We start from the raw sequence: 15,909 nt of genomic DNA, 5'->3' as shown, positions 1-15,909 counted from the left end.
ATTTAGTTTCTCCGCAGCGGCCTTATTGTGCTCGAGTGTTCCTTTAGCATCTCAATCGTCCAGTGGCCCCACTGCCTGTTTGCAGGCTTCCTGCTTCTGATGTATTTAAAAAAAAGTTTTGCTGTTAGTTTTTGTGTCTCTAGAAGTTAAAGAGCAACTCACTTTCTTGGCCTGCCTTATTATACTTTTGTACTTGACTTGCCAGAGTTTATGCTCCTTTCTGCTTTCCTCAGCTGGATTTCACGCCCAAGGGTCAAATGCTTTCTTGCTTCTAACTGCTTCTTTTACTCTCCTGTTTAGCCACGGTGGCACATTTTGATCCTCTTATTGTTTGCTTTCAACTTGGGGCATACTTTTAGTCTGAGCCTCAACTATGGTATTTTTAATAGTCTCCTTGCAGCCGGCAGGCATTTTACTATTATGACTGTTCCTTTTAATTTCTGTTTAACTAGCTGCCTTGTTTTTGTGTAGTTCCCCTTCTTGAAGTTAAATCAGGGGTCAGCAACCATTCAGAAGTGCTGTGCCAAGTCTGATTCATTCACTCTGATTTAAGGTTTCACTTGCCAGGCATACATTGTAACGTTTTTAGAAGGTCTCTTTCTATAAGTCTATAGTATATAACTAAACTATTGTTGTATGTAAAGTAAATAAGTTTTTTTAAATGTTTAGGAAGCTTCATTTAAAATTAAATTAAAATGCAGAGCCCCCCAGACCGGTGGCCAGGACCCGGGCAGTGTGAGTGCCACTGAAAATCAGCTCACGTGCCGCCTTTGGCACACTTGCCATAGGTTGCCTACCCCTGAGTTAAATGTCACAGTGGTGGGTTTCTTTGGTATTTCCCCTCCCCCACCAAAGATCTTCAATTTAATGACATTGCGGTTGCTATTACTGAATGGTTCGGCTATATTCGCCTCTTGGGCCAGAGCCTGTGCTCCATTTAGGACTAACTCAGGAATTGCCTCTCCTCTTGTGGGTTCCAGGACTAGTTGCTCCAGGAGTCAGTCAGCAGAAATGTTATCTTTGTCTCCCTTCCTGAGGTGACATGAACCCATTCAATAGGAAGACAGTTGAAATTCCCCATTATTGTTATTTCCTGCCTTTTAAGCCTCTCTGCTCTCCCTGAGCATTTTATAATCCCCACCCCCATCCTGGTCAGGTTGTCAGTGGTACGTTCCTACTGCTATGCTCCTATCGTTCAAACACGGAATTTCTAGCCATAGAGACTCTGCGGTACAGTTGGATGCATTTGCGATTGTTACTTTACGCTTTTCTTCAACATCCAGTGCCGCTCCCCCAACCAAGGCGACCTGTTCTCTCATTCCCATATATTTTGTACCTGGGTTTTACCCTGGCCCACTGATTATCCTCATTCCATTTCCATGATGCCCATTATATCATATCCTCATTTAATGCCAGGTATTCTAGTTCACAATTCTTAGTGTTTAGAGTTCTAGCATTTGTATATAACACTTGTACATTTTGTCAATATTCAGCTTGCCTGCCTTCATGTGCTATATTTAAACGGACTCTTGACTATTCCTTGCTAGCTCCTACCTGTACTTCACCAACTTCAAACAAACTGAACAGGGTTTAGGCCACACTAATTGATCTGGCTGGAGAATTGTTTTTGTTAACATTTTCCACAGAACATTTTGACTTTTTGGTGAAAAATGGAAAGCCAAAAACTTCTGGCTGAAAACTAAAAATTTCAAATTGGAAATGATGCTGCAGTGCCTCTTGGGAGTTATAGTTCAAGTGCCCCACACCTTCCTTCTCCTGTGTATGCTGGGCTTCATTTCCAACGGTACACCATAGCCTCTCCCTTGCTAAGCCATCACAGTGCATGCTGGGAGCCCCTGGTTGTGGTGCATCATAGGAGATGTAGTCTAGCTGGAGAACTCAGCCTGTAGAGGTGGATGGGGGCATGAGATACCCGAACTACAAATTGCATGAGCCCCCTGTGGTGGCATTTCTGAATTGCAGTGTTTTGAGTTTAGCTGATTTTTTTTTGGTATTTGGCTGAAAACTGAAAAGGTTTTTGTTTTCAGGTGGTCAGGTTTCCTTATAAGTTGAAATTTTCCGAGGAAAGCAGACACTTTTTTTCTCTCTTCCCTATCCCCACCTCGTCTAATGAAAGACCCACATATCCATCAAAAACTGTTTCTATGGAAGATTTTCAACCAACCCTACAGCCAATCCCAGTTTTACTACTCAGCTGAGCAGCAAGGCAAAAAACTTACTGCACTAGACTAGCAAAGAGGCAAGGATCTTTTAAATCAACCCTTATGGATTTGCACTTGGAATGCTGAACTAAATGCTGGCCAGAAAGAAGGCTGTGCATTTGACACGTGTTGCTCAATAATTTACCTAACTTTTCACATCTATAAGGAAATATTTGCACTGGAAGACATCAGAGACCACACCTTGTTGTTAAACGCAAACAATTACCTTGACTTTTTCTCAGTCATGTCATTTTCTTCATTCCAGTCACAGATTTTTTTGTATATAGGGGCTGCCAGTTGCAGGTCAGCTGCAGAGAAGGACGACAACTCTTGAGACCTTTCTTAGTGACCAAGAGCTTGCGAAGGTAAGACCAAAACTACTCTCTGAAGAGCATTCTCTTAGATCAAGCCTGGACGAAAGCAAATCCACCATCACAGACAAAGGGGAGCAGAGAGATTGCACAGATGTATGCTCGCTGCATGTTGTTGAGAATTCTTGAAATATTATTTCAAGGTTTTTATAAATAATAATAATAATTAAAATCATCCCTTGAGTAGTTCCATAAACCAAGTATGCTTAGACCCAAGGTGAATTTGACCCTTAATTTTTATCCTGATGCTTTTTGCTCTGTTATTGTATTTCCATGTACATGTGTTGATGCAATGGGAGCAATGACGAAGTTCATTCTGGTTCTTGAGACGATACTAATTCTACTTGTGTCCCACATTTAAGTATAGGGACTGTATGGCCGGAGCTTGTAATATCTCTAAAACCAAAAAATAAAAGTGATGTGTTCCTGCCGTCCTTTCCTTTAACATGGTCCTTGAAAAACAACTCTAACATGTTTAGACACTTCATGTTTTTATCAGAGACTTGTGTGGAATAAGGGTTTGCACTCCTTCTTAGCTGACTCTTCAGTGAAACCTATGTCTCTGCCATCCCATTAACGTTCATGACGTGTCGTGTTGCAAACAAGGTTCTGCCTCCCCTACATGTGGGATACAGGTTCTGGTTTGTGGGAGAAAATTCTCAGTCAAACTCCAATGCAAAAATTCCGGAAACCATTCCCGATGGAATGAAGAAAATGATGCAACTATCCTAAGGCGAGGGAGTAAGGAAAGTGGGATACCTGCTTGCTCTTTTCACATGGCTCCATTATGGAAGTCATCCATGGAAGGTTCAAGTTTTGTCTCTTCTAAATCCATGGTAATTTTACTTCATTAACTTCAGCGGGATAAGGAGTTGGCCACAAGCACTTATTGCCACTCATCCGCTCGTTGCTAAATGGATCCCCTCTGCGATGCCTTCCTCCTTTCTCTCTGTTTCCCCTTCATTCTGTGCAACTGGCTTCTTTCCCTGTCTATTCTAATCCCCTCTGGCACCGTGTCCTGTCTCTGGTTCCTGATCATCATCCTCTGATGTTTAACGGGCTGGGAATGCTTTTCACAGATACCACAGCCAAGATGCTAAGGATTTGGGCCATTCTCCTCTTCGGCAGCCTGTTGACCCCCTCTCAAGGGCTAGATGGTGCTGCTCAAGTTTGTGCCAGGGTGAATCCAAACGTATTAGGAAAAAGTAAGTTTTATTAGAATACTATTCAATTCAGTGTTGTGGAAGGGGTCAGATTTATTACGATTTTTGGAACCATTTTGTCCTTCCTTTCATTTGCTCCTACACAGAAAAGCTGCGGGTGGTACCAAAGTCACTGAGTATCAATCACAATGATAATCAGAGTCATTCTTGCATTTATAAAGTACTTTGTACCCAAAGATTTCAAAGGGCTTTATCCAGGTGGGAAACTATCACCAAACCCACTTCACAAATGAGGAAACCACAGCACGGGCGGGGGAGGAGACGTGCCCTAGGCTACATGGTTGGGGGTGAAACCTGCCTTACCTCCTCTAACCACTGGTCATCTCTTCAGTTATAGATGACTTGTTCCACAGAGATGACATTCTCAGAAGTGTGCTAGGACTCGTGTTAGCTGGCAATGGGGGGCCCCTCAACCTGGGAAATCTGCTGGGCACTGGCATCACAAGGTAAGTCGGGGGCAGCCCAGGTGTCAGTGAACAAACCACGGGCTGATTTCTGGCCAATGGGGGAAGGGGAAACTGGCAGAACCAGCTTCCAACGAGGAGCACAAAGATGTTGCAAAAGGCAGTGCTGATGTCTGGCCCCATTCTGGATATGAGCAGTCCCCTCCCCTCCCTACTCCAGTACGTTTCTAATGAGAGAGAATAATCTAGCAGGAAGTGCGGTCTGCATTCATCTCTGTCGGCTCTGATCATCCACTTGTGCACCCTGACCCACTGGCCACCCCCAATAACATCCCTCTGCTGGTCCGAGTCAGTGAGGAGCAGTGGTGCAACTTCTCCGTGATCTTTTGGGGATCTAAGATTGGAGCAAGCATTTATCCCACGTAGTGCTGAGACCATGTTTTTGAGTATGTGCCTATGTACTCGCCTGTCCAGAATATGACTCATTACCATCAATATGAGCAACTCAATAAGTGATGAACCTACGTGTGCTTCACAACCACCCAATGGTGACGCCTGAAATTGCAGTTGGTGGGTTTTCCCCTCTGTTTTGGGGTTTTAAAGTATTAAAAGCTAGTATAAGCCCTTGAAGGAAAAAACCCTGTACCCAGTTCTACTTGTGCAGGAGGGAGAGTTCCCAGCACACAGTGGAATTAAAGCACTGTGAAAACGTAGCTTAAACTCCCACACTGAAACCCCTCTAGCACATGAAGCCACTTCCAGGGGGACTGGCAGGCTGAGGGGATGAACACTGGGCTATGGAGAGTCCGTGTCCTCAGCACTACTGTCCTCTTGCCTACTTCTTGTTTTCTTTTGGTCGCCAGGCTGGAAATAAAAAAACTTACTCTCCCAAAAGTATCGCTGAAGCTCCTGCCAGAAGTGGGGGTCCAGCTGAACATCTACACCGAAGTGTTAATTAAAGGGAAAGAGTGAGTAGTCTTCCCTGAAGGGGGCCATAAAGCAAAAGAGTGCAACGCGAGAAAACTCAGGCCAGGACGCAGTCCTCCCGGCTTTCTGTGGACAGAGTCGTTTCTTTCACAGACTTGTGTATATCAACAGCTGTCATTTATTAACCATATTTCCACCTTTAAAGGTTCACACGGCTCAGAAATAACAGAGAGAGGATAGTGTGAAACAGTGGTGAGTTAATCAGAGAGCCCCAGTTTAGCATGTAGACGCGTCCTGTAAAGAGACCATTAGCCCTCTTTTTGCAGAGTCAATCAGCAGGGGCGATTGTTAAGATGGATGCAATTAATTCCTCTGTCTGCTTTCAGCCTTCTAGGTAAGGTGCTCGATCTCCAGGTGGAAGTGAACATTACCGCAAGAGCCAGACTGGCACAACATGGCAAGGATGCCCCCAAGTTAACCGTTGAACACTGCACGACGCAGCTTGTTAACGTTCGGATCCTCCACAAGTGGGTACCACAGATATCTGCTGTGCCACAAAGACCATGTGCCATAGATGGGCTGGCATCAGCCATTTTTACTATTATCTTCAAAGAGAATAAATTTGCTAATTCTTGTGTTTGATACTTAGGATACCTCAGTGCCGTATTCATTTGTTGTGACTAGAACGTTTCTGTCAAAGATTTGGCTCAAATGGCCAAAAGAGAGAGTTTCTGCATTGTGGTGCACTATACATGGATGCATATTAATCCTAATATTGGGCCAGATCCTGAATTTCTTTCTTAGCTATTAATTTCAGAACAAAATCCCAGCACTGCGCTGTGTGGAGGACAGTGTGAAGCTACGAGAGAGCAGTTCGATTTCTCTTGTGCTGATTACATTCATTTTCCGGTTACTAGCCGGCATCATCTCTGATTATATATTCTTCTGTTGTTTAGTGTGCTCCAACTAGATCCAGATGTCCTAAACAAGGCCCCTGGGAACCTCTTTGATGGAGTGGTAAGTGTGCAAAGCAATGGTGGCAAGGATCAAAGTGATTCCTGAGAAGCCCAAATGTGCAAACAAGTAGTCAGCTGCATGGACCCTATTGCATTAAGTCATTGGGGCACCTCTCACGAGAAAGGTCCATTCCTGAGAGTAAAGGCTCACCCCTCCAAGGAGGGGCTGGCCCACCATTTTGAAAACTGGGCCCTTGTGATTGTCATGTGCCTAGCTATCTGCATGCTCACTTACTCCAGTCCGCATTCCCAGTCAATGTGTACATGAATTAACTGTGCATTTTGTGCACATAAGCTGTGAAAATCTTGTCCTGGGCTGAAGTTCACCTGGATTCAGAGGGTCCACACACTGTGCAGAGAGGTGAGCTTCTGCACCCCTTGGTACACCACAATTGTACCCCTTTTGAGAGACCAGCATTGGTCCTTCATTTGTCAGCAGAGAGGGTGTGGAGGAGGCTTTCTAAGAGGCTTCCCCATGCAGACAATGAACTTCCTGGGCTGCATTACGGCAGCTTCTTGCCAAGTTCATGAACTGGCAATATTCCTCTGACTGTACCAGTATGATACAGCCTGTGACAGAATCCAGTTACTGGGAGAGTCTCGTGCAGTAGGATCTTTTCCCTGTGTGTTACAGCTGTGTCCTTTAATTGATTCCGTGCTCAACGCCACGAACTCTCTGCTGAGCACCGTGAACTGTAAGTCTCTGGTCACTTCCTCCTTCCTTCCTGTTCCAAAATAGTCCCTTCCTGGTCCAGTTCAGCACTTTGTAGCTGCGCAATATGAAAAATGATCTGATTTTACAAGAGTATTTCACCTAAAGGATCTACCGGGTTTTCTAAATCTTTGAGCCGTTGTTAAGCTGACCTGCAGCAGAAGGGGCAGCCATAGGCTGTAGGTGGTAGAAGCAATCAGTGCTCTGGTGCTGGAGGTGAGATTATTTCAGAGCCAAGTGATCCAAAGAACAGGGGATGGGAACAAACCTTCCCAATGTGGGGGGAAAACTCTGTACAGTTTCTGATAGAGAAGATGCTGGGAAAGTTCAATGGCTGCTTTGGGACTTCCCACAGGAAGCCTACAACCTTCTCCATTCTAAGAGCCACTTGGTCCTGAGAGAGCTTCACAGCTCAGTTCTGAGCCAATTCGTACGGCTTTGCTCAGAGTGACCCGGCTCTGCAGCTGGGTGTTTCTCTGCAGGTTCTCTTTCCAGTGCGGGTCCTTTCAAGGACTGCTGCTCTCAGCACTGTTCTGCTGGGAGTAGGTGATTGGGGATACCTGGAAATACTTTGTGCATAAGCAATGCCAGACAGGGACAGTCTGTTCTGTGTCTGCACGGCGCTCACCATAGCGGGGTCCTGGTGCCTGGCTGGGCTCCTAGGTGAGATGAGAATACAAAAAATAACAAATAACAACAGGAACAGAGAGCAGGGGCTTTTCCTCATCATCCCATTGTAAGAGGCTCCTTGTCTCCTTGCAGCCGTGGTCCCACTGGGCGTGGTAGGAAATCTCCAGTACACTTTGGCGAGCTTCTCTGTGGTCAGTGATGCGGCGATCAAACTGGATTTAAATGTAAGTGCTGTCGCTTTCCTTAGCGTGCGCATCCCTGAGTCCGCAATGCTGGATGGTTCTTGTGGTCCCCTTCGGTGTGGTGACGATTTCTCAAAGGAGCCCCCTGTTTTCCAGTTGTCTGCAACAGAGGACTCGTTCAAAGAGGCTGTGGGCTGCAGCCCAGTGACTGGTCATTTTATTACTGTCACTTCCTCACTCTCTGTAGACTTCATCATGCACTAAAGCTTGACGATCGGATATGAGAGGTGAACAGCAGCTTAGATATTTGCTAGTTTAATGCAACAATGTTAAGTTGATCTTCAGTCAGAAGCACCTAATGCTAGCATTGCCTAAAGCAACAATGATCATGCGTCATATTAAGTTTCCATTTCTAAAGAGTTGATAGATGGCTAATAAACGTTACATCAGTAGTATGTGTTGTTGATGGTTATGAGGACATCAGTAGATGATATCAGAGATGTTTGTAAGCCATGGCTATAAGCAACCTATTGATCTGTTGGATGTTTTCACAATTGATTAACTATTTATTAAAACATCTATTAATTGTGCACAGACCATTTATAAACTATTTATGAATGGAATCTTACTATACAGATTGGCCACAGTAATATTGGCTTAATGACGAGTGTATTTCATTGTAGGGAGCTTTATGGATGTTCCCCTTCCCCCCGCCCCTTCTAAACTTTCTTTCAGGCTATAGTTGAGGATTTGCTTGGCTATAAAGTCGACGATCCTGCGTGCTCAGCAGCAATTGTATCTCTGCCGTCCGTGGTGGCCAGCTCTTCCCAGGTGGGCCTCTCTGTGTGCCTCCTCAGCTCCGTGCTCAAGCTGCTGCTGGCGCCTGGGAATCTCAGCACAGACATCGCAGCTCAAAAGGTGAGCGCAGCAAACCGGAAGGGATCCATTTCCTTTGAGCCTTCTGCCCAGGCATGCCACCTTTAGGCCCCCTCCTCTATTTTTGCTCTCAGATGACCTAGGAATAGTTTGATTCCTTAGGATAAGGTTCCCGCCTTGTGCATTTTGATAACACATGGGGCTTGAGTTTGCACAGCATGGGGTGGGATGCTGAACATGTGAACACAAGGTAAAAACATTGATGAGCAGGGGAACCTGATCCTGCCTTATTAAGAGGGCTTCTGCATGGCCATTGACTTCTCTCCATCTAGTAGTAGCAGTAAGGTCATAGAGGGGAGAGTCCAGCTGCACCCCTTGTTGGCAATTAAGCCCTTGTCTCTTGAGACAAGCCCATTTTCTGTGCATACCCTGCAAGTTTTTTACTCTGTGCTCTTAAGAGTAAGGGCACAAGAGGTTTGAGACTTCTGCTCAGTGCCAACGACTGACAAATCACCTTACCTGTGCCCACATGTAGCATAGCTCAGCCTTGTTTGGAGCATAGCAACCACAGGCTTCCTGCAACTCCCTGTGCAAGGACTTGCAGAATCCAGGCTATGACACGCTGGATGTCAGCTTGCTAGTAATTAATGGCTGTCAGTCTGGGGTCAGGTTCAGCGCCAGAGCAGCCAGAGAAGTGGCAGCAGAAATGAATCTGGGCCACACAATTCTCCTTGCATCATCCACTGTATCTGCATAATCTCAACAAACTGCTACTTGCAAGATCTGCTGCCAGTAGAACAACCCTGAGAATTGGTTGAGCAAAGAAACATTAACAGGGACAATGGTTTATGCAGGATCCATTTCTTGGAAGCAATTCAGCTCTCTGACTCACTTTGTATTTCTCCCTCAGCTTCCCAGTGACATCCCACTGACAGCCTCTGTGCTTCGCGCTCTCATTCCTGAGGTCAGTGATTTTATTTTTTTCAGATTTTTTGCCATATCCCTCTTACCTTCAAAATCTTCTGCTTCTTGCTATAATTGAATCTGGTGACTTTGCACAGGTCTCCAAACTGCTGCTGGAGTCACAGCAACCGTTGCTGAAGATCAGAGCTCTGGAAACGCCTGCAGTGTCGGTGAAAAATGGCAGTGTCACTGTGTGGCTCCCTGCTTCCATTGAGGTTTCCCCCTTAGATTTCCCCGAGCAGTCTCTCTTTGTTCTGAATGCTGTAAGTATAAAGATAAAAGTTTACATGACTTGGGGTTTTGTTTTCAATCTTGGAAATGGGAGAGGAAGGAATCAATTTGCTTTATTTTCTTGTTCTAATTGCAGGATATTGTTCTGAGAGTCCAACCTACCATTTCAGACAACAAACTCCATGTCTCTGTATCTCTGGAAAGGTAAATGGGGCTTTGTCCCTTGTGCCTCATTCATATCGGAAGGAATATTCCTCAGGAGAACAATAGGCAGTGAACCAGACAAGATTAAATGGAAATGCACAATTTAAATTAAATACAAAGAGTTGATAATTCTTTACAGTAGATTCCCTGGGCTCACTTCGGTAACGACAGATATTTGAAATATGGACTCTGAAAAGAATAAAAAATAATTAGGGAGCTTTGGTTACTGAAAAATGTCCCTCTATTTTCAGCTTGGTTTTCACAAAAATTGTTTCTGTACATGTGTAAGACAAAAGCAGGGGCCAAATGGGCATCTCATTAACACTCGAAGACTTGATTAGAGTTGGACTTCATCGTTGTAGTCTATGGAAATCAGGCACTGGTAGGTCAAATCCTAGATTTTCCATGTTCCGTTGATTTAATGATAAACTGTTTGTGTGTGTGTAACTGTGTTGCCATCCCAGTGAAATATTAGTTTTCTCTGATCTACGATGTCTTTCCACTGGCTATGCAGATATTGGAAAAGTTGATATTGCGTAGGATAGTCTAGACTCTATCTTGACTTTTTCCATTTTTTGTAGAGTCTGCCTCAGACTGGCTTCTTCGCTAATTAGCCATTTCAATGTAAGTTCATGACACACACACTGAACAAAGTACAATAATGATGGAGACTGAATCCAGGGAATAAGGAACAGAAGTTTTAATAAGTGTTGGTTTCCAAGCTTTTCTTGTGGGAGAAAACGTTGGTATTCTCACGTTCCTGGAGAGGATTATTTTAATTGACTCCTCAGTCATCACTCATATGAAGCCATTCTGATTTCTAAGAATTGCGTTTGAATACATGAATTAATAGCACATGTTGGGAGCATCTTGTGAGTTTGTGAAGGTTGCAGGAGAGGGTGGGAAGGAATGGAGCATAATTACCTGTCAGTCGTTTCTGTGATTAACACACCTGCTTTCAGTCCTGAAAAAGTTGGGAAACTCTTGCCTAAGATATGCGTTTTAAGAGCTCCAAGTGTCCTGCACTGATAGAATTTGCTTAATGAATTTGACACCACTCAGTTTTATACCCTTATAAGCATCATCCTAGAGCAGAGGAAGCTTTGACCTCCACAAGCGAACACCCAGCGTCTGGCATCTCTAGTGGGGAGAGAACAGCAGTTCGGGGCATTAGGTGTAAAGCAAGTGGGAGATTCTGAAGCAATCTCTGGACTCTTGATGCTCACTTAAAATAAAAAAGGGGCATCACAGATTGGACTAACTGGGGTCCTGACACGGAGCTTACTGAAGGCACCTCTCGTTCAGCACTTTCTGTCTATATGAGTTAGATGGCCTCTATTACTGTAGTATCTGAGCACCTGATCATCTTTAAGGTATTTACCCTCACAGCCCTCAGCAAGGCAGGGACGTGCTATTATCCCCATTTATAGGCAAAGAGTCACAGAGAAATGAAGTGACTTGACAGTCTGGGGCCCAGCAGGGAACTGAGACACGTGCTGTCCTCCTCCTGTGATCTGTGAAATGGGAATGTCTCAACCCAAGAAATGATTGTCTTAGCTGGCAGGTGGGGGGACATTCTGATCTGGAGATGGAATGGATCGAATTCAGTGTCTCCACAATGAAAGGGCAGATGTTCTCCTTTTCAGTCATAAAATATGTGGTCACTAAGATGCTTCTTTCTCCATTGCAGGTTGCACATCTTGAACCATTAATCAGTGACATACTCAATGCTGCATACGTGCCACTCATCAATGGTATGGTCTTTATATTTGAGTCCTCTGTCTCATAGAGTCCTTCTCTTGTCTTTCCTCATTGGCTACAACCACATTGTTTAGCACAGGGCTGATAGTTTCTGCTTGTTTATTTCAGATGCCCTGGGGGTGGAAATTCCTCTGCCCAATCTTCTCAACCTGAACTGGGAGAATGGCCTTGTCAAAGTCATTAATGTAAGGGTTTGCTCATTTATTCATGATGGTTTCCTGTAGAGTTTCACGATGGTCTCTTTTTCTGGAGTCTCACTTGCTCAGACTTCGCAGTAACATACTGTACAGTTAGACCCTTCCAGTCATGGTCCTGAATTTTCAAGAAGAGCCTCAACTCTGCCTCTGAATTGCTCTCTACATTTTTCGTCTGTTTATTTTTTAGTACTTTGTTGACTGAGCTGCTGCAATCAAGTATTCTGACAATTAAGTGATATACTTTGTATCCACAAAATTGTACATACAATTAGTGCAGGTGCGAAATACGGTAGAAAATTAGAGGCCACCTCTGAAAGTAAGGACTTCAATTGAAATGTCCCACCTTGTCGGCAAGGTAAAACCTTACAAACCCTGCTGCTTTATTTGAGAAACACATGTCTTCTCACCACAGACTGAATGGGACATAATGCACAGTCTTCACAGTGCAACCAGGAGCCGCATACTGTCACAATTTCATACATGTATGTCTTGTCAAATCTTCTAACCGTACTCTAGGTGACGATTTGTTACTCCCCATCCTGTTCTAGTCAAATCGTCTCCTGAGATGAGACGATGAGTTATACTAACCCATGCAGTAGCTTTGTGAGATGGATACATTACATGTTTGCTATAAATTGGATTTGAACCTCCATCTGATTTCCACTTGTGATCAAAACTAGGGCCATGAACCCTAACGTACTATGTACTGGTACTGTAGCACTCATTAACCATTGCTAATTCTTTCAATGGTCCATCTAGCACAGGTGAGAAAAGTTGGTGAAAATCCCATGGAGAAAATTGAATTCTCCTGACCGAGTGCCTTCTCTTTCCCACAGAATGCTTTATTGGTTAATGCGCTGGCCTAACCCTTCTACGAGGGGCAAGTGTGGGGACAGCCTGCCACTGGCACCGGGATGGAGGAGAGAATTCACAACTGAAGAACCCTGCACTTCCTTACTTTTGTTCCCCATGACACTTTGAGTCAGGGCTATGACGATAGAAACAAAATGTTGTTCTGCTTCTGATCGTTGAATCAAGCTGTAGAAAAGACTTAGCAGGAATGAAATTTTTGCTTACTTGGTTGAAAATAATTGGGATTTTCTAAGCAAACTTCTGCAGTCAGCTTAAGCTTCAGGAGAGTTTGGAGCCGAGAGCCCTGCCTTGTGCACGGGGGTGCTTTCCATTTCTTGTTACCCTTTCAATAAAAGCTTTCATTGCCTCAGCATTCCTGATGTGGTTTTGTTCCCCTTTGCTGTAAGACTCGGGTTGTCAGAATGCTCCCCTGCCCCCCTCATGCCCACTGCCACACAACTAATACAGAAATTTGCATCTGACAAGACACTGAAAAGGGAGCCGTCATTCATCGTTTGCTAGGCTGCTCCTTTAAGGGTCACATTTCTGAAGTTCAGCACAATGCCTGAGCCACCCCAAATGCATGTCTGCGACGGGCCACTCCTCCCTTCCACAAACACAGACTGCTCTGAGCCTTCATTCTGTAAACACCACCGGTCCCTCCCCCCAAAACAGAGCAATGTCTCCGCACTTCATCTCAACTTTCTAATCCCTTCTCCAAAAGCAGGGTGGGGAACGGGGTCTACTCAGAGGACTTCCTTCGCCAGGCTCTCCTAGCCTTCTGCTTCTCGTCTTCTCTTCCCCCCTTAGCAAGCTTTCCTGTGCCTTTTTATACAGCTTCCCTGCTAATGGGCTAATTAGTCCCAATCTGGTAGGTTTGCCAAGTTTGGTTGGACATATTCCTGGAGGTTTTATCACATGACATAGTTGTTAATTAAAAGATTAATCTTTAATTCCTGGAGGCTCCAGAACGATCCCGGAGGGTTGTTAACCCTACAATCTGGCCTGGTAATCAGGTACACCTCTGTACAATTAGGCCTTCTCAGGGAGGCTGGGCCTAATTAGTACAGATAATGACCAGAGTGCCAGATGCAGCACTGTCACAATGTCCTTCCCCGCCAGTCAGGCAACGCCCCGCATGTCTGTTCACCAATCAGTTACATGCGACAGTGTCCTTAGGAATGTCTCAGTTCCCATGGAGAGCTGTAGGTAATGTTACCTCTGTGTTTGCACTAGCCTCTCTGCCCCCTTTCAGCGGCTATGTTCCCCTAGTGGGAGCAATTCCTGTGCCCTGGAGTACAGCCTTTCTGTTCACATGGCCCTCTTCAGTGTAGTATCTAAGCATCTCACAGTCCTAGTACAGTCCGTATTATCCCCACTTTATGGGTGGGGAGGAGGTACAAGGGAGACCAAGTGAGTTGCTCAAAGACACACAGGGAGCCTGGGGGTGAGTCAGGAATCGAACACAGGTCTCTTGAGTTCCAATCTCGTGCCACTACCAACCATCCTTCCTAGCTTTGGAACAGCTGAGCCAGGGAACGGGAAGTTCCTGGCATTTCAAAGAGACTGTTTGAAGGAAGCTCCTTATCTGCGAGGCCAGGAGATGTGTTCCCCGCACAGATGAGATCACTACACCCAACAGCTAAGCAGGACACTCATGCTGCATGCTCCTCAGCCGCAGATCTAGGCGGATCTTCTGGAAATATCTTAGGAGGTTAACCACTAATGGCCTGATTTTCAAAGGGAGTTGCACACACTCAGCACCTCTGAAAATTAGGCCATAAGCCATTTATTAATTATTCCTCTAATCACTCTCCATAGAGGTAGAGGCTTTGTTCCTTGAACTTCTGTTGGCTGCGTTTATCTGGTATGTGTGTGATATGTATATAGCCACGTATACAGGGGCCACGTTCAGACCTAGTGGTCGCAGTTGGGTTTGTGGAGTTGCTATGGCCCTAGATGACATCCTTCCCCTGGTACATTGAACCAGGTACTATTCAAAATACCCTTTCACAAGCTGGACATCACAGGTGATTACGTGTGCTGTGCAAATTGAACACAGGCAACTTCTAGTTTGTCTCCCAGCTATTATGGGGAGCTGCTGGGGAGAGAACAGGCCAATAATGTCAGCACAGAGCCACAGAAATCAATGGAGCTACTCAGATTTACACCAGGTAAGGCTCTGGCTCAACAACTGGGGATCTTGGGAGATGTACAGAAGTAGTGCCCATGGGCTGGCTCCTCCACTGGTGCACACTGCATATAGTGCCATCGATATGTCTCAAGCTTACACCAATTTACAGCAGCAGAGGATCTGGCCCTGAATTGTTAATGTCCATGTTGGCGCAGAGACCTATAAAGTTATGGGGTGGAGGAAATGGAAAGGTAGTCAGGCTGCTGTTTTGGAGAAAACCCTGCATAGGAAAGCAGCCCATTTGCTAAATCATCTGGCTGGAAATTCCTCCCTCTGTGGCTGGGAGACTCCTTGGCTTTCACCAGAAATCTATTTTCAAAAGGAAGATCTCTGTGCTGCGAGCCAGAGAGCTGAGAGACCATTTGTCCTGAGAAGGAACGGAGGCAACTGCACTGTTCTACTGGCACTTAACTATTCCAGAACTGAGCATCTGAATGACACTGCTGTCTATTCCCCAGCCCTCTGGGAGCTCAATAACCCAGTATGCCCTTTCCAGCTCCCAGGGGCCTCCACTCTGCTTATGGCATTGTTTGTAGAGCAATTCACTCTCCCAGCCCAAACCCAAGTGACTGGTCTTTGTGCAGGACACTCTTCTGTCCCTCAAGGGGCATTTAAAGTGTTTGTGAAAGCAGCAGGGCTTCAGCATTCTCCCTGCACGGTTGGGTCTCTGGCCCACATGTTGGAGTAGCGGCCACTGCTATCTTGTATCCCTTGCATAAGGAGTCAGGGCATCTGCACAAACGTGGCCTCCTCCTCGGTCAGCCCAAATGGAACTTCCCTTCCACAGGCATCGGTTTGGGTCTGCTGGGGCACTGAACTCCAGCAGGCCAATGGGGTGTAGCACCACCCTGTATGGCTGGTCCCTTCCCTCCCGCACCACCTTGACAGGGCTTCACTGACAGGGAGGGTCAAACCCCAGCCACGCTAATGTTTATGGGGAAGCA

General features: G+C 45.4%; 1 protein-coding gene across 1 annotated transcript; it reads left to right on the top strand.

The window, feature by feature from the left end:
- Nucleotides 1-2,510: 2,510 nt before the first annotated feature.
- LOC115635172 (BPI fold-containing family B member 3-like) lies at nucleotides 2,511-13,168 on the top strand. Its single transcript, XM_030533510.1, has 16 exons — nucleotides 2,511-2,587; nucleotides 3,673-3,798; nucleotides 4,148-4,262; nucleotides 5,084-5,188; nucleotides 5,534-5,674; nucleotides 6,104-6,164; nucleotides 6,798-6,858; nucleotides 7,638-7,729; nucleotides 8,423-8,605; nucleotides 9,474-9,527; nucleotides 9,625-9,789; nucleotides 9,894-9,961; nucleotides 10,543-10,585; nucleotides 11,652-11,715; nucleotides 11,831-11,907; nucleotides 12,756-13,168. Exons 2-16 carry the CDS (start codon nucleotides 3,687-3,689, stop codon nucleotides 12,783-12,785), a joined length of 1,371 nt encoding a protein of 456 aa, XP_030389370.1. The 5' UTR covers nucleotides 2,511-2,587; nucleotides 3,673-3,686; the 3' UTR covers nucleotides 12,786-13,168.
- Nucleotides 13,169-15,909: the final 2,741 nt, after the last annotated feature.

This window comes from Gopherus evgoodei, chromosome 14, assembly GCF_007399415.2.
Source record: "Gopherus evgoodei ecotype Sinaloan lineage chromosome 14, rGopEvg1_v1.p, whole genome shotgun sequence".
Classification (NCBI taxonomy): domain Eukaryota; kingdom Metazoa; phylum Chordata; order Testudines; family Testudinidae; genus Gopherus; species Gopherus evgoodei.
The sequence above is the reverse complement of the archived record's forward strand: the minus strand, read 5'-3'. Positions and strand labels throughout refer to the sequence as shown.